The 19,556-nt window shown below is 41.5% G+C and overlaps 1 protein-coding gene across 1 annotated transcript in view; it reads right to left on the bottom strand.

Annotated features, from left to right (window-relative positions):
- The window catches only part of TDRD12 (tudor domain containing 12), a 309,334-nt gene that overhangs the window by 238,758 nt on the left and 51,020 nt on the right, over window positions 1-19,556 (bottom strand). The window contains exon 6 of the mRNA XM_030204408.1: window positions 3,992-4,047. Coding sequence (XP_030060268.1) covers window positions 3,992-4,047 — 56 coding nt within the window. The remainder of the gene's footprint in view (window positions 1-3,991; window positions 4,048-19,556) is intronic.

Here is a 19,556-nt window from a genome sequence, read left to right as displayed (position 1 = left end):
ATCATCTCTAAAAAAAAAAAAAAAAAAAAAACAGCCTCAACTTTCTAGCTTTCATTGCCATTTTAAATTGGTTTGGTGAACAATCATAGAAAGAATGGGTTTTTTTTAAGAAAGTTACAGCGGAGTATATATTTTCCATTATTTAAATAACTTTTAAATAACATTATTGCTATCAATTTTTCTGTACCTATTTGAGTTTCATATACATATTGCTCTTTGGGGGTCTTTTACTAAGCTACAGTAGCGTTTTTAGCTCACAGTAGAAATCCGTTGGTGGTAAACGTCGAAAATCCCAATATATTCTTAAATCAATGTTTACAGCCAGCTGGTTTCTACCATGAGCTAAAAGTGCTACCACAGCTTAGTAAAAGACCCCCTTTGTTACTTTGCAAATATTCTTACTGTTCTTCATTAAATTTGTGCTTAATTGTGAGCCATTTTTAGTGTTTTGAGCTTTTTAATACGTATGAGGCAATTTTTTAATGTTACTTTTTTTTAAATGTGCATGACCAGCAAAACACTTACTTTGCATAATGGTGTCTTGATAATGGAAGAAAATCCATGCAGCAAGTGATTGCAGTGCAAGCTATTTAGATGCTTTTTTGATAACTATAGTCCATTATACAAATTAGGTACATACCTTATACCAGTTGGACAATGTATATCAAAGTTTACATTTTTGTTATTCTAATATGTCCCATTAAATATCATTGGGCCTCACATTGCTGGTTGCTGTGATGCTGGTACACATCACGGTACATTTTTAGATGATACTAATACACATATATTTATTTATTACAAAAAATGTTTTCTACAATGTGATTCAGAATTCTTTGTTCTCTTTTGTTATTTGGATTAATGTCCAGTATCCATTCAGGGAATGCCCACCAGCGTTTTTCAGTGTAATTAGTGCGGTGTACAATATCTTAACTTTGTGTGTGTATGTCTGTATATATATATTTTAAATACATTTTTTTTAATTCCACATATTAATGGTTTCACAAATAAAGTACTAAAAAAAAAGTCTTTTTGTCAAGAAAAGTTTGGTGTATTCATCTCACCATCAGATCAATTAGTCTTCCAGATTTATATGGCTTTTTTTTTTTTAATGCGGCCGATTGATGTTGGAGATATTTCTTCATATCTGTATGGCACTAGTATGCAGATATATTTATCACAGCTCATGCGATGCAGTTTTCTAACTTTTGGTTCGTGTGACTTTTTTTTTTTTTTTTTTTTTTTTTTTTTAGAAGTTTGGTATGTACCCACATTTTAATGTTACACCTATCTTCTTATAAGTTGATCTACTTGCAACACAGCAGTTTTTCAAATCTTTTTAAAACTTTCACAAAATGTATTTATACATATTTTTCAAAATGATATAAACACCATCTGTTTATCAGTTTGGCAGCCAGCTTGTCTAGATTAGTATATATATATATATATACAGTTGCATGTTGGAAATTTAGTTTACTTTTATGATTATTAGGGTCCTATTTTAGCAGCACAGCTTGCTGTGAATTATTTTAAAGAAGAAATATGAATTTTTTTTAATTAGGAAACTAAGAGCCGCATTTAATAAACCGTGCTGTCGGCTTGCTAATGTTTTTAGTGTGCGCTAACACTAGAGACTCCTCTATATTCCTAGCATTAGCCTGTACTAAAAATACTAGTGCGCCTACACTGCCGCTCAGTATACAGGGCCCTAAATTTGTAGCAACTTTGATCATATTTCAAGTACATATGATTTATATGTATTATATATGTTATAAAGAGTATCTGTATCTGCGATTTGCCTTGCTCAACATCCAAGAGCCTGTTGGTAATGTATTCATGATGTTCATTTTTTCAATTTTATTTGTACATGTTAATGATTGTTTATACGATATTTTATTCATATTTTTTAAATATGTTTTTAGACCCCTCATGAAGGCACTGTGTCAAAACTTGACCTGAGTCGGGACAATGAATAATAACTGCATGTGGCAAACCCATGATCGTCTTCTTCTCTGGACCACTTCTGTTGTTTGCTGTTGCCTATGTTGTTACTGAGGAGTGTTTTCTCCTGTTTCTTGGCGTCAAGGAGGAAGTCTGCCATCAGAGCTACCACAGTGGTCAAGCTCTGCAATTGCGGGACTTACAGCCACATTATAGCTAAAGCATCCAAGATTATACATGGAGTGCGTCTTTATTTCACTGAGCAATCTGTTTCATCCTTGCTTATTTGGTAATGGAAGACAGCTCAAAGAAACAAATGCTTCAACAGGCTTCCCTGCTGGAAATGTTAGGAGAGACCAAACAGTTCAGCTCATTCCAATTAAACCTACTATAAGACAAGAATTTGGCCAATTGGAGGGCAAAGAATTTGGAGAACTCTGCCAGAAACCTCAACCTACAAGTTATGTCTCTTTTTATATTATAACCTGCATTGAACCAGAAATGATTTGTAGCAGAATATGTTTTATTGTATTGTATGAACTTCCCAGTAGTTCCCTTGTTTTCACCTTTGGAACTTATAAAGAAATATCTTAAGGTCTGGACTTTCTTGAAGATGGTTCTCCACCAGGAAAATCCATTATTAATCTATGCAATACACCATTTTTGTCAAGAACAATTGTACACAGACAACACCACACAAAAATACATTAACCCCCCCCCCCCCTCTGTTTACTAAGCCACGCCAGAAGATGCCATGCGCTAAAGCTGCGCAGCTTAGTAAATGGGAGGGGGGTAAGACAGGTGACATATCAGAAATATCTGCATATAGCGTTGACTTAAAACTTGTTAGAGAAAATCTTCTGATTTGGTAACTAAGAAAGCTTTAGAATTTCCTAATGATACAGTGTTTTGAAATTGTATTTTTGAAAAGAGAGATCTCCTCTTTATGAGGTCCAAAATCTGGATTTTTCTTGAATTATGTCATAATGCTCGCAATCATAAGAAGACATTAATGACTATATGCCAAGAAGCTGTGTATCTTGAGCTACATTTGTAGTCCATTTTCCTTTAAAATGTACTGTTTCTAATTCCTCAGTCATATATTTATTTTCTAAGCCATTGCTACTGTGTTTCATGATTGACTCTAAGGACCAGATGACAAGCCCCAATGGCAGTGAAGGACTTGTTTGGAATTATGGAAGAAATTTGTTCAGTTAGGGGCTCTTTTACAAAAGTGTGGTAGGGCTGCCGCGTGGGTAGCGCACAGCAAAACAGAACTACTGTCAGGCGCGCCCAGGTACCCTGTAGTAATTCTGCTTTTCCTGCGTGCCATTTCCCACACTAGAACATTTTTATTTTCTAGTGCGGGGGTGGGGAGGCGTGCCTGGCAGTAATCGGGCAGCATAGGCACACCGCCATACGCTGTCCGGTTACTGCACGAGTAGCATGTGAGCCCTTACGGCCTACTAAATAGATGGCAGAAAGGGCTCGGGTAGTTATGGCCGTGCATTTTGGAAATTAGCACGTGCCCATTAATTGAGAAATGGAAATTCAACTATTTTAGAGCTGCACTAAAAAGTGGCCAAAGCATGCGGGAAACCTACACGCTAAAACCACAGCCACTTTTTAGCGTGGCTTAGTAATAGGACCCCTCAGTTTGCTTACTTTCTTTGGGCTTCTGAAAACCATCATCACTTTAGCACCAAACCTGTGGTCCAAGATTTGAGATTAACAAGTTTTTTACATGGTTAATTTTGATTGTATAAAAGTAATATTATCAATCTCAAAAAAAGGGGGGGGATGGGGAGAAATACCTAGGTAGTTCTACTTGAAGGCTCCAGGCAATATATCCTAGCCCAGAACCTGAATGAACAAAGGAGAAAGGGAATTACAAGGTCAAGAGAGTTCTGCTTTGGATTATAAAGACATCCATAAGAAATATTTGCAAAATGAAAATCTCACAAACTGCATTTTAATTAAAATTTTCAAATCCAATTTTATGCTCTTAGCAGCTATAGATCTTTCAAGACATCTTACTAAGGAGAACACTTACCTTTCAGAAGACTTTGAAAATACTGAATGGCAGCACTGTCCCATCTCTTGGCTGGTCTAAAAAGATGTTAGAACAGATCAACTTTCTCTGCAAAAATATTAACTAAAGTAGCATCAAGTGATTGAATATTTAAAAATAAAAACATTTAAAAAAAAAAGAAAAAACAAAATATTTATTTCTATCAGTACCAAACCTGTAAAGACCAAATCTGCAGCCCCCCCCCCCCCCAAGCAAAAAAAAGTAAAGATAAAAATTTAGTCTTACCTGTTAATTTTCTTTCCTCCAGTCCTACCAGCCCACTCCAGCCCAGACACATGGGTTTTATCCCTCTTGAGTGTGGGAGAGAGATAACACTCTTCCTTACATCACCCTATAAAAAGCCCCTACAATCTCAGTTTTCCAGCATTTCTCTATTCATGCCTATATCAGCTAAGAACCTATACCATCAATATACAGGGGATTTAGAGCTGGAACTTACAGTCTCCAACACACCAGATTTTAAGGTTTAAAGGAAACCATAAGAAAAATATTAAACTATAAACAGATTATCTGGATTTTATGTATACCATACAGCCAGCTGTATGGGTAATGGACTGGTCTGGTATGACTCAAGGAAAGAAAATTAGCAGCAAGACTAAATTTCTGTCCCACCAGACCACTCCACACACACAGGATGTACCCAAGCTAACCTTTCAACTACATGGGACCATTACAGCCCTGTTCTTAGGATGTCTACTACAAATACAACTTCTTCTCTGGCTTGGATATCTAAGTGGCAATGTCTGACTGCCTGCAAAAGTCTGCTAGTGGAATTATCCAGAATTCTGTTCAACATAAAACTTGCACTCCAGTCAAGTGAATCCAAAGGCCCTAAACAACATTCTGCCCTTTGGAGATGTGAGTCAAAACTATGGCCTCATTGACCAATAAGTTATAGAAGCGCCTCTCTTCTTCCAGCCACCAACCTACCACAATAAATAGTCCAACCTTACAAATAGATAGTGACCTTCAAAATTCCTCATATATCCAAAATGTGGCATTCTTTTAATTCCCCAATCTTCCTTTCTCACAGGGAGAGATCAATTAGTTCATATGAAAAGAGGACCCCTCCACCTAGGGAAGAAAAGGGCCCTGCGCTAATACTCTCTTCTTAGAAACCCCAAAATAATTTTCTGATTGATAAACAATGTAATTCCAACAGTAGAGCCACCATCCTGAACAGATCATCAAAAATACCAGCTTTACCACGTCATCATCATCAAGCGATACTCAATCCCCAAGCACTATGTTCAGGTCTCAGGTCAGGACCACTGCTCTCAAACGAAGGCAAAGATTCTTTGCCCCTTTCAGAAAACATGAACCATTCAGGTGGGCTGAAAGGGATACACCCTGTATCAACCCTCTGTAGCAGATAATGGCCTTTTTCCTACCTTCTCTTTCAGAATACTACGATTAGTGAAATGGAGGCTTGAAATGAGGAACAACTCCCATCTCTGTACCACCAGACTCTCCTTTATCCACACTTATCATCCATACAGCTTCCCTTACTTCATTTAATCTTCCAAACTACAACTCTTCTACAGAAAACTATATTTTCATTCTGACCATCATCTCCTTTTAATGATCCAAATCCAGCTTTTTTTTTTTAATGGTATTTCTTCAGCCTTTTCTCCCATTTCTTCATTAATGGTTAATACTAGCTTCTTCATGGGTACTTTTCCTTTTTCTTGGAAACAGGCAACTATTACTCCTCTTCTTAAAGACCCTAAATCAGATATTTCTGCTGTTAACAACTACAAACCTCTCTAATCCTCCATCTGCATCTATGTCGGGGATGAAGAAAATCAGAAAGTTGGAGAAGTTTTTCAACTATCAAACAGGCTTTCGTGCCCACCGCTCAACTGAACATACCCTCCTGGGGCTTACCAATTAAATTGGTTAATACTGGATTAGGGCAGAGATGTGGTTCTCTTCTCACTGGACATATCAAAAGCTTCTGATTTAGTAGATCACTCTATTTTGCTTACTCGTCTTCAAGGACCTGCATATTAGCAGTCGAGCTCTTCAGTGGTTTGACTCATATTTAACTGACCATTCCTTTATAGTTTACCATTCCAACTCCTCTTCTTCTTATCTGCTACTTCCAAACGTTCTTCAGGGTTCAGTCATTGGACCTATTTTTTCCCCAACATCTTCTTGGATCCTTTAAAAACTTTATTACTTCAAACACTGAGCTTCACTTTCTTTATATATGCTGATATGCAGCTCCTTCTTCCCTTCGACTCTAGTTTTCTTCCAGTTACTCCATGATTTCCAATGAATTAGACACTGTTGCAAACTGGTTACCTGGCAATTGTCTGAAGTTGAATTCTAACAAATCTGTAGTTTTAATATTCAGTTCATTCCCTTGATGTAAACCCTCCAAGCTTTAACATTAAAAGTTCTCCTCTCCCTTATTCTAAGTCACCAAAAATTCTGGGAGTTGTGAGAATGAAAAGAGTTGTCCAACACATCTCCAGGATAATATCTTCTTCCTTTTTCACTTTTAGTCTGCATTCCATATGTTCCCTTTTAGAGCCTGGTTCCCGTCACATTCTCCTTTATTCTTTGGTCCTATCGAAATGAGATTATTGTAATTCTTTTCTTATAGGCTTACCTGCTTAACAATTATATAGACTCCAACTAGTACAAAATACCACTGTAAAACTTCTCTATGATCAGAAGTATGATCAAGTCACTTCTCTTCTTGACGTAGATCACATGCTTCCAGTTGCCCTTAGGATTACTTTTAAGATTAATATTTTATTGTACCAGATTCAATCCTTAGGCCTTCCTTCTTTTTTTAGTTAGTCTTTTAGTTCCCTATTCTCATCAGATCTCCTTGGTCCACTAAGCAAGGATTCCTATCTATCTGTTCCATCCTTTCATCAGGTTTTCCTAGATGTTTCCAGATATTGCTGCTTTAGCGTAGTAGTGACTACCTTATGGAATTCTTTTTCACTGTATCTGCAATTGGAAGGTTCTTCTAATAATTTTAAAACCAAGATAGAAACTTACTAGTTTTCCCACCAGATATCCTCTAATCTGACATGTGGCTGAGATAGTCCCAAGCTTCCTGATTTTATTTTTCTTTCCCTTATTATCCTTTGTTTTAATTTGTAAACTCTCCTTTCTCTTCCCCATTATCCTTAAATGGTTTTGTTGTTTTGTCCTATGATGTTTCCCTTCCCCAATATATTTTATAGATTGTAAACCACTTAAATTTATTTTGAAATTTTGCGGAATATCAATGAAATTGTTCTCTGAAAATACCATTTATCATACACCATACATACCCAGATATAAGCCACGGATGAGAACCTTTCCCGAGCCTGTAATCTCTGGGGAATGGCCCTTCCCTCTTAACCACAACCTTCCAAAAATAGGATGCAAATCAGGATAGAAAAGGTTTTTCTAGAACAATTAAGCCCTGGAAGCAAGAGACCTTACTATAAAGTTTCAGGGATTCCCCTATGTTCAGTCATAATAGATCAATCACAGTCTTCTTGGCTACACAAGAACCTAAGGACTGCCAATCCCAAATGCGTATACTATCAGAGGCCATAGAGGCTTTTTTTACCTCCTTCTGCCAAGATGTTTGAGATATTAATGCTTTTACTTATAGCCACCACTTCTATACACAGTTTACTTCACTTGTTTCTGATGTGATAGAAGGCCAACTCTGCTAATTCTCATTCTCTTGGATCCAAGAATGCCCACCTGTATATTCTCTACTGCTGGTATGTGGGCTGCAGCAAAGAAACAGTGAGCCCATATTTGGAAATAACAAATGAAACAGTGAAAACGAACTTCAGAAGCATCTACTGAAGCTCTGAACTAGGGAGGAGGAAGGTTTACAGATATTACATTACCAGATCAAAATGGAAACAATAGACTTTAGCTATTATTTGTAACACAAGCTAATATGATGCTTGAGGGCTAGCTCTGCTGAAATCCAGAAGATCACAAGTTTGACCTGGTTTTAACAGAAAACCCAGTCTTCACTGTTTGCATGTCTTCTCCATCTTATTTGTAGTCTATAAGCGCCAAGCAGTAGGATCTGTCATTATGAGGCCAATTTTATAAAAGGGCATCTGGGAAAGGAACACAAATGCCACTTAATATTTTTTTAATAAAAATATGTAACATATCTGCCTTTATAAAATGGCCCACTAGAAAACTGCTGCACAAAGTTAGACCTACTCCACAATAGGAGTTACTATATATAGTAAGTACTGACGTTTCTGTGTGTATTTTATAAAATACACAGAATTACTAATCCCACCCTTGCTCTTCCCACTCTCCTCTCCTGGGAATGACTAGGCATATATCACGTGAAAGTAGCCATGATGTTTGCCTAATGCATACTTTTGTGTGTGTATAGTATGGGTAATTCCATAAGCACGGGCCAGAAAAGTAACAGAGAGGCTCCTGCTGCAGCCAGATCAATGCCCGCTGAGCTGGCCTCTTTGGTTATTCTTTACTGATTTCTGTAAACTGTATTTGTAATTACTTAGTTGAATGTTTAAGCATTAGTGTTGTACACCGCTTTGGACCCAATTTGAGGAATTTAGTGGTACATCAAGCGCCAAGATTAGATTAGAAATAACAAAGAGATTTTGGTCACATGATGACGCGGAGCTGAGCGGACACCCGAAGCACCGGCTCCAGCCCGCCTTCAAATAAATCGGCGAAATAACCCGCTAATCCCTCCTGAAGTGACCCTTCAGCGAGATATCCGTGCACAGGATCGTGAGTGCAGCAAATTGAGAAGCTCGCGAGTGCCTATAAAAGAAAGAGAAGCAGGGTATGCCAGCAAAGACCCCGCGGGGGAAGAAAAGCATCTGCTGCGAGGAAAACAAGATGGCGGCGGCTACAGAGACTCCGATAATGGGGCCGATTCCGCCCGAGCTAATTAAAGAATTGGCGCAGCAGCTGTCAGTGGTCCTAGAGGAAAAGCTGTCTAAATTGCAGACATCAGTGGACAATATCCGTGAAGCGGTGGAGCGCCCGTTTGCAACACGTTGAGGACCGAGTGTCACAGTGTGAAGATGAGGCTGCGGGCGCGAGCGGGAGAATTGCGCCGCTGGAACGCAAGTGTGAGCAATTGGAGAGAAAGGCAGATGACTTAGAAAACCGCAGTAGGCGCAATAACTTGCGGATTGTGGGCCTGCCCGAAGCGGTCAAAGCGTCGGAGCTCAGGAAATTTCTAGAACACTGGCTCCCGGAACAATTAGGGCTGGATTTTGGCGGAAAACCGCCACAAGTGGAACGCATACACAGAGTGGGAGCAGAACGGCCGGCTGATAGCAGACCGAGACAAGTCCTGGCGAAGTTACTGAATTATATGGATAAAGAAGCTATCTTGCAGGCCTACCGACGAAAACCTGACTTGGAGTACAATGGTAAAAAAATCCTGCTCTTTCAGGACTATTCGGCGGCGGTGGCTGACCAGCGGAGGATTATGGGTCGCCAGTGTAAGAGACTGTATGAGAAGGGAGTTCGCTTCTTTCTATTGTACCCGGCTAAAGTACGTGTGCTGCACGAGAATAAGACTTTGTTTTTCACGAAGTCAGAAGCATTGGAAACCTTTGTGACCAACTTAAAATGAGGTGGGAGCTGCTGAACTGCAAGGATTTTAGTGACACAGCTAGTTGCGGATGGCTGTAGGACACTGAAGCATTCATCAGGAGACATCTTGAAGAAAAGGAAGCCACCATGCACGAGTGGGTCTTGATGACCAGAGATGGTGATTATAATGAAAGCAGCAGGGCAGGACATCATGGTGGTGCAGGTCATGGCTACTACACTTGCGGGCCCTGCAGATATGAGAAGCTTCTGGTTCGACCCTCTGCAATAATAAGTCCAGATTATCAGACTTTAAAAGTGTGGGAGCTCCCTGATGAAAACTTTCTGGTAGTATGTATTGATGACAGGTTATGTTGTACATTGTTATGTGTTAAGGTTATCATTATTAACCGGGACAAACGTTGGGGAGTCAGGGAAAGGGAGGGAAGAGGAAGGGGGCGGAGTACCCGGGAACAGTTGGTGGTGTGTCAGAAGGGTGTGTGTGTGGTGAATTGGGTGAGTGAGGGGAAAGGGTTCTGGGGGGGGTGGGGATTATTAAGATGGGGACCTGGAAGGGGGAGAGGGAGGGTGGGATTGGGGAAGGGAGCAGGGAGAGGGGGAATTGGGGGGCTTAGCGGTTAATCCATTGAACAGCACTGGAACGATCACCAAGGGGTGGAGATTTGGAAAACTGGTAGGTAGACAAGGCACAGAATGGAAAGAGACAAGAGTGAACGAATGGCCCGAGGGCTTAGCTGGAAGGCTCTTGGGTCCTGCAAAGGAAATACAAGCAAGGGGAGACGATGAGTGGCAGTCGAATGGTTAATTTAAGGATTGTGACTTTAAATGTTGATGGAGTGCACTCCCCAGTTAAGCGTACGAAAATATTGCAGGCACTCAAGAGGCAGAAGGCTGATATAGCTATGTTGCAAGAGACCCACCTAAGTAAGACGGAACATTTAAAATTAAAAAGGGACTGGGTAGGAGATGTATTTTTTGCCTCTTACAATGGGAGACAACGAGGGGTAGCCATACTGTTTAAGAAATCTATTTCCTTTGACTTACATAGAATGTACCAAGACCCAGACGGAAGATTTCTCATAGTAGCAGGAGAACTGCAGGGCAAACGGGTGGGGTTGTGTAGTGTGTACGCACCCAATGTATACTCACACAGTTTTTTCACCTTGCTGGCCGCTAAATTGGTAACATTTGATCAATATCACTTAGTAATAGGGGGGGATTTTAATGTCGTCAGTGACCCTTCTATAGATTGTAAACCCCCCAGAAGGGCAGGCAAAGATCAAGACGACAGAGGAGTCAACTTTTTGATGAAGGAGTTAGATTTAGTGGATATATGGCGACACCAACATCTAGATGAGGCTGATTATACATTTTTCTCGCACTCTCGTCTTGACTACTTGCTCGTGCCTTACTCGGTACTCCTGGGGGTGTGTCAATCGGGAATCGGGGAGCCAGAGGTATCTGACCACTCGCCGGTGTGGATGGCGTGGCAAGGGGGAGGACGGGAGGGGGCTGACCGGTGGCGTATGAACCCGGCATTGTATCAAAGCAGGGAGTTCCATACCTATCTAAGAAAGAGCTGGATAGATTATGTCGCAGAAAATGATGTACAGGATGTGACCCCAAGAGAATTCTGGGAGGCCTCAAAGGCAGTACTATGAGGGAAGATTATCTCGTATGTGGCCTCAATGAATAAAAAACGAGGGGAGAGAATCCGAACACTTACCTCGCAACTGAAAGAAGCGCGACGAGCGCTCATTGGGTGTTCCTCTGACTCCACTAGGAAGGCATATATGGAACGGAGGAAAGAGGTGCAAAATGTGTTGGGAGGAAAGTGCACTATATAACATAAAATTATACAAATACAAATTACACCGGTGGGGCAATAAGATGGGTAAATTACTAGCATCCCTAGTGAAGCAAAGAACGGCAAAAAGATTTATAACTAAAATAAGGAATAGGGAGGGTGAAGTTAGAACTCAGTTAGCTGATATTAAAAAAGAGTTTGTTGAGTATTACTCAGCGTTATACCAAGCAGGGGATTTCTCAGAAGATAAATGCCTGGAATTCTTTGAAGGGTTAGGGCTGCCCAGGATTTCTGAGGAACAGAGGAGGGGGTTAAACGCACCTATTCAGGGTAAGGAAGTGCAACAAGTGATTAAGCGCCTTAAGTTGGCCAAGGCGCCAGGCCCAGATGGCCTAGGGGTGGAGTATTACAAAATATTGCAGGACGTCATGGTTGCACCCTTTATAGCTATGTGTGAAGAGAGCAAGGAAAAGGGTGCATTGGGGGCGGTATTAAATCATGCGCATACTACTACTACTATTTAGCATTTCTATAGCGCTACAAGGCATACACAGCGCTGCACAAACATATTGTGTTGATCCCTAAACCGGGGAAAGATGAGGAATTGGTGGGTTCCTACAGGCCCATATCGTTATTAAATCAAGACATAAAGATCCTGGCAGCGGTGTTGGCGGACAGACTGGGGAAGGTGGTTCCCGACCTGGTCCACCCGGACCAGGTGGGTTTTGTCAAAGGGAGGTATGCGTCAGCTAACATCTTGAAGGTGAGCCGAATACTAATGGAAGGTGCTGGCAGAAAGGGAGACGCCATAGTGGCAAGCCTTGATGCAGAAAAGGCTTTCGATAAGGTTGTTTGGCCTTACTTGTTTTGGATCCTTGACAGATTTGGTATTCAGGGAGATTTTCTGGGATGGGTTCGAGCGTTATACTGCCACCCAACAGCGCAGCTTCTTGTCAATGAGTCCCTGTCTGATACATTTACTTTGGGGGGAGGGACTAGGCAGGGTTGCCCCCTCTCACCGCTGCTATTTCTTCTGACTCTGGAGCCCCTGGCAGCAAAACTACGGCAGGACACCACGCTGAAAGGACTAAAGGTGGGTGGGGAGGAATATATCATTAATTTATTTGCAGACGATATGCTGCTTTTGTTGGATGAGGCAACTCGTACCCTGCCACTGGTTATGTCCTTTATCCGAGCATTTGGGGCTTTTTCGGGCCTCAGTATAAACTTTGACAAGTCCGAGGCCCTACCGGTAAATGACCCGTGTATTAGTAGAACCTTACACTCTTTCCCATTACGTTGGGCTACAGAGGGTATTAAATATTTGGGGATCCACATCAGTGTGAACTTGGCATGGGTATACAAACAAAATTTGTTAGACCGACTAGGAGAGATAAAAAACATATGCCAAAAATGGAAAGACCTACCTGTGAATTTTTTAGGGCGCATAGCGCTGGTTAAAATGGTCTTATTGCCCAAGATACTTTACCCGTTACAAATGCTCCCTTTATGGGTCAGGGCTTCGGAGGAGCGTTCCTATAAAAGTTTTGTAGGTACCTTTATCTGGCATGCTAAATGCTCGCGGATAGCGTTTACCAAGTTGACTAGGAATAATGGGCAGGGGGGACTCAGACTCCCAGACCTACAGGTTTATAATGTAGCAGCACTGATTACGGAGAAGGGTTTTTTTGCCCCCCGGGGCTTTTGGGAGAGCTTGTGCAGGCCAAATGACCCTTTTACAGTTTTAGAATCCTGGGCAGTACAGGGGGCAAGAAAGAAAGTGGATAATCCCTATGTAGCAGCCCTTCAATTGGCTTGGAGATGGTGGAGAGGACAGGCGGGAAATAAAGTGGGGGTCAGCCCGTTCCTACCGTTGGTGGGGAATATGGCTTTTCCCATATTCTGTAAATGGAGGGATAAAGGTTGTCGGTTTATAGGTCAATTTCGGGGGGAAGGGGAGGATGTCTTTCCCACGTTCACCACAGTGTGTGACGAATTACAGATTCCTGGCTCTCACTTCTTTGCATACCTCCAGGCACGAGATTACATACTGAGTGTGGAACGTCAGAGCAAGGCGATAGCGCGATTTACAAAACTTGATTACACCTTTATGCAGATGACCCCGCTTCATAATAGGTTGACCGGCTGGTGTCAGTTGATTAAGGAGCAAATGCAATCCCCCCACTTAAAATCACTAGCTGCAGCGTGGAGTGAGGAAGAGGTGTCGGTGGAGAGATTGAGCGCAGTCTTCTGAGGTCTGCGGGGGCTCACACCGAATGCGTCTTTACAAGACACACAGTATAGAATCCTTTACAGGGTGCATATCACTAAAGTTAGGGGGAAAGCCCTGGGAATGTGGAATAGTGACACATGTGACAAGTGTGGGGGGGGGGGGGGGGCAGTGTGCACCTTTTTGCACTCTTTCATGGAATGTCCTACTCTGCAGGAACTATGGTCTGGGGCGCTAACAACCTTAGAAGAGATATTACAGCGCTCAGTGGCAATATTCAATTACATTAATGGGTTGTGGGCAGGCTCTTAAGGAGCAGGGGTTGAGAGTCTCACAACGTAAATTTGTTTTGTTAGCCTTGATTTTGCTTAAAAGGTGTGTGCTGAAACAGTGGGTGCAGAGAGAGCCCCCAGCCCTTGCAGTGTGGAAACATAGTATGCTTGAGATGGCTCATTGGGTGGCTATGAGATATAAATTTGTGACCTCTCTGGGTGCTCGTCAATATCGTGACTTGTGGGGAAGAACATGTGCCTTGTTCATGATGCCTACTTAAGAAGAGCATAATTGATTAAGTCTGTGTGCTGTTTAAGTGATAAAGGATAGGGGGAGGGGAGGGGAGGAAACGGGGGGGGGGGGGGGGGGGAGATAAAATAAAACATGGAATTCAGTAGATTGTTGGCAGAGTTGTCAGGACATGCTTTGTTGTTTGTATTAATGTTGCTCTTGATGCCTGTATATGAATCCATGGAACAATAAAAACATTTATAAAAAAAAAAAAGAAATAAAGAAAAAAATTCTTCCCATATCCTGAAGAATAATTTAGTGCTCCTCTCTCAACTCCACAAGCGAGAGCAAATCCAAAAGAAAGAAATAGAACCCCAGAAGCTAGGGATACACTAAAGGAAGCAAAAACATACATCATCTAAAATCCAAACTGATACAGCAAACATAATACAAAACAAGCTTTCTTACTGAGTTTCAACTACCAGGGGTCCCGGTCTCTTAGCAACAACAAAAAATGTCAGCTGTTCTGTGTCAAAAAAGACATTTTTTAACAGAATAGGTTATACAACATTTACAAGAATAAACATTTCATTACTTTTACTTATTATCGAGTACAAGACAAGCATGAGCACTTTTACTTGTGATGAAGTATTATCTGAGCCAGTTTTAACTACTTTTACCTTGTTACATGCTGCTTCGTTACAACTAACAGGCTGAAGTAAGGTATTATTAGGAAAGGAATGGAAAATAAAAACAAGGATGTTATAATGCCTTTGTATCACTCCATGGTGAAACTGCACCTCGAATACTGTGTGCAATTCTTGTCACCGCATCTCAAAAAAGATATAGTGAAATTAGAAAAAGTACACAGAAGGGTGACGAAAATGATAAAGGGGATGGGACGACTTCCCTATGAGAAAAGGCTGAAACAGCTAAGGCTCTTAAGCATGAAGAAAAGATGGCTGAGGGGAGATATGATAGAGGTCTATAAAATAATGAGTGGAGTGGAAAGGGTAGAAGTGAATCGCTTGTTTGCTCTTTCCAAAAATACTAGGACTAGGGGCGTGCAATGAAGCTACAAATTTAAAACAAATCGGAGAAAATATTTCTTCACTCAAAGTGTAATTAAACTCTGGAATTCGTTGCCAGAGAATATGGTAAAAACAGTTAGCTTAGTGGGATTTAAAACAGACTTGGATAGCTTCCTAAAAGAAAAGTCCATAAGCCATTATTAAAATGAACTTGGGGAAAATCCACTGCATATTTCTGGGATAAGCAGCATAAAATGTATTGTACTGTTTTGGCATGTTGCCAGGTACTTGTGACCTGAATTGGCCACTGTTGGAAACAGGATACTAGGCTTGATGGACCTTCGGTCTGTCCCAGTATGGCAACATTTATGTACCTATAATAAAAATTTGGCACCAAATGAAAAAACGTGTTGCCTAATTTGCAGAAATCTCTGCCTGTGCTCTTTTGTAATGTTTGTTAAATCAAAAAATATCCAAATCTTCTAATTTAAGACAAGTTTCTGTCTGTAGCAGAAATAAAGTTTAATAATATGATCTCTATCTTGTGGAAAAACAAAGGTAGAATCCACAACGAAAAGGATAACACCTCTACGAAAAGATCAAGGCAAGCAAAACAAGTAGAAAATGCGACATGAACTTCAACAATGAAAGTAAGTATCAAAACACCTTTATTGCACCAAACGTAAACCCGACACGGGGCAGTGTTTCAGTGGAAAAATCACTTAGATCCAAAAACACTAACCAAAAAAAGTCTTGCTGCCAAAATCGTCATTGCTACAACAACACTGTTGGAGTTGTCACACACTTTGTACTTGTTTTGCTTGACCTGGAAATAGAAAGGTAACCAGCAAAGCTGTCCAAGTCACAGTTTCTGTATCAGATTTTTCCAAGAATGCTGTCAAGTCAAGACTGTCCTAAGATATATCTTCCACTTCTAGAATCTGGGCTGCTCCTTGATCCACATTTAAATCCAGTGGCTTAACTTTGGATAACAAATAATAAAAGTTTAGTAGTAGGAGATAAAGCCTCTTAAATTGGTATTAACAAAAAGTTCCTCAAAATAGTTCTTCAAAAGGTTTTCACAGCAGTTGTACTAAAAAAAAAAAAAAAACACAGCTTTAGTAAGAGAAGTTACCACAGTAACCTCCCAGAGTCTAGAGAGATCCGCTCAAGCCTTACCAATGGCGTTGCATTTTTAACTGCTCAAGCAATGCATCCTTCTCCAAAATGGACGGTAATCCTGAGGCAAAATTCGAAAAGGATCACTTGGCCTATGGCCATTTCCATCTCCTCTCTCAAATGTTTTGGGGGACCTTACCATTCAGAGAGCTCACCTACCCAGCAGCCATACCGTCCTGTAACAAGGAACGCTCCAGCTCATTTACAGGTTGGATCACCATCATTGGAGCTGATTCTGTGGGTGTGTGTCCAGGGAGGGGTCATTTCCATTGGGCTTAGCACCCCCAATAATTTTGAAAAGGTGGCTGCTATGGTCACCATCATAGGGGGGAGAGGAGCTCGTCACTGATCTGGGCTCAAGATAACATGCAAGTTTCCCTTAGTTGCTGCTTCTAATGGCTCAAAAGAAGCAGCCAGCATCTGTCGGGAGAAAGCCTCGGAGATAGTAAACTGACAAAGAGAGAAATCACATGCGACTAAGGGAAAGTCTTTAGGTTTCGCTTTACTTTTTCCCTCATTCTCACAGGGGAAAATTGAACAGCATTCTCCCGTGGCTCCTCTCAGTTGGCCATCTTGGATCCAACCCACACTCCAAGCCAGCCTTCTTCTTGTAACTGAAGAACAGGCAACACTGTGTTCTAACATAACACATCAGGTTAAGAATATAAGAATAGCCATACTGGGTCAGACCAATTGTCCATGTAGCCTAGTATCCTGCTTCCAACAATGGCCAATCCAGGTCACAAGTACCTGGCAGAAACCCAATTAGTAGCAACATTCCCTAATACTAATCCCAGGGCAAACAGTGGCTTCCCAATATCTATCTCAACAACTGTGATCAGGAACCAAAAAGCTTAGCAGCTCATCTCCCACTCTCCTGAGACTATGGGATTCTGGCTGTACATTCTCTGCCCTCACAATATGTACTGCCAAGATGGTAGATGGGTGCTGCTTTGCCCATTTGCAAAGGCAGCTGGCTTCTAATGCCACTGCTGCCACTACAGGCTACTCCTTGCTTTTTCATGTAAGCCACTATCATGGCATTGTCAGAAATTACCCGGACCACCTCACCCCATAAATTAGGAAGGAACCGTAGCATTGCTAAGCAAATGGTCACATTTCCAGGTGACTGATGGACCAAGATGATTCCAACTATGACCAATGGCTCTGAGAGAGCCTCCCTAGGCAGAGGACTGCCAGCACTGAAGGCTCACATTGCTCTCCCCCAAGTGGGTGGTTGTGACCACCAGAGTGAGCCCCTTGAACAGGTGGCTGAACCATATCACCAAGGCAAATTCAAGTAAGACAGAATTGCCACTATGGACCCAAGAGTTGCAGTCCTGGGTCTGAGGGCCTCCTGTACACACATCTCCCTCTTCAAAGTCTGCAACTTTACTATGTGCTCTTTGGGAAGAAATACTGTTCCCTCCCTGGTATCGAAGCACACTCTGAGGTACACCACATCCTGGTAGGGTAGTAAATGACTCAGTATAATTCATCATCCAAAGACTCTCCAGGAGACAGATCACTGCCACCACAGCCACCTTTGAATCTGCATCTGAATTGGCCCAGATCAACCAGTTGTCTAACTAGGGATGCACCTGGATCCCCTGCTTGTGGAGATGCATCGCCACCACTACAATCACCATGGAAAAGGTTCATGGCACCATCGCCAGCCCAAGCATCAACTGGAAGTGCCTACCCAAGTGCCTGCCCAGGATGCAAAAACATACCTCTGCCACGTTTACCTTCTCCAGTGTAAATCAGTTGCTCTTTCGGTATCTTTCAATCTCCTTCAAGCCTGCGCGATACTGGTTATATGAGGTTATTGTCACTCCCGTTCATCGCAACCTCTTTGGTCATCTAGGGTAAGTGCACTCAGAGTTATCAAATCATTACTGTCTACGACCGTCACCAGTAAACTTTTATCTACTGTCACTCAATGCATGCCAAAGGCCCTCTAATATGTGATTTCCTGATAGAGACCAAGACTCAGCTTCTTTTCCTCAGTGAAACATGGCTGAAACGTGAGGAAGAACACTCTACTTCTTCCACTGAGCTATGATTACATTTCCTCTTCTAGAACATCTCAGACAGCTAGTGGGCTTGCTGTCATTTTCCTCTCTGGTGTTCAGCTTACTGAACTTCCTCTGTCTCTTCCATACTCAGAGCTTCTACTTGTGAAGATCATTGCCCCTACCCCATTATATATCCTACTCTGTTACTGCCCTCTCTCTCTGTTATCTCAGTCTTGGGATAACTTTCTTCAGTCATTCACTGATGTCTCTCTCCAGTTCAAAGACCTTTTAATTGTCAATGACTTTAAAATTCATATAAATACTCCACAGTTTCCTCGGGCTTCACATTTTAACTCACTGCTGATGGAGTTTGGCCTTCATTAGTGGGTTACTTTCCCCACCCACCAAGCTGGTCATACACTTTGATCTCATACTATCCACCATCAATTCGTTGCTCTCCATTTCCTTTCCACTCTCTTGGACTAATCACTTTGCTGTTCTTTATAAACTTCATTGTAATGCTGTCTTTGCTAAGGCTACAAAGATTGGTTATAGGCATATCAATCCCGACTCCCTTTTATCTCCACAATTCTACTTTCCAGATAGTCTGCAAGAATTACCCTCAGACTTGCAAGTTAGTTCTCTAACCTCTGTTAAGCCCTCTTTCAACACAATTGCGCCACTTAAATATCACTCTGCTACCTCTAGTGCATCATGTCAAGCGTCTTTGGTGCAAGTCTAGATCAGCCACCCACCTCATGCTGTGTAAACAACGGTGTCGAGAATATAATTTCCATCTAAGGTCACTTGCCTCCAGTGCCGTATCTTACAAGCTAGCAGCCCTTCATGCGAGTTTTATTCAGTATATTGTTTATTCACGTCATCATCAACTTCCATCATGTTCATCAGACCATCAGCTGAGACTCTTACTCAATATTTCCATTCCAAAATTTCAACACTCCATGCTTCCATGCAAGTGCATTCACCTCCCCTGCCTTCTCCCCCTCAATTGATTCTATCTGTTCTCAACTCCCAGTCCTTCTCTTTACTCCTCTTCTTTTTCCTGGTCTTCATTTCAACTACTCACCCTTCTCTCACTATCTAACTTTGACTCTCACATGAAGCTTACTATGTGTCCACTTGATCCCATTCCTTCCTCATGGCTTCA

The sequence above is a fragment of the Microcaecilia unicolor genome, chromosome 5, assembly GCF_901765095.1.
Source record: "Microcaecilia unicolor chromosome 5, aMicUni1.1, whole genome shotgun sequence".
Lineage (NCBI taxonomy): Eukaryota > Metazoa > Chordata > Amphibia > Gymnophiona > Siphonopidae > Microcaecilia > Microcaecilia unicolor.
Note: the sequence above shows the minus strand (reverse complement) of the source record. Positions and strands in the feature narration are given on the sequence as shown.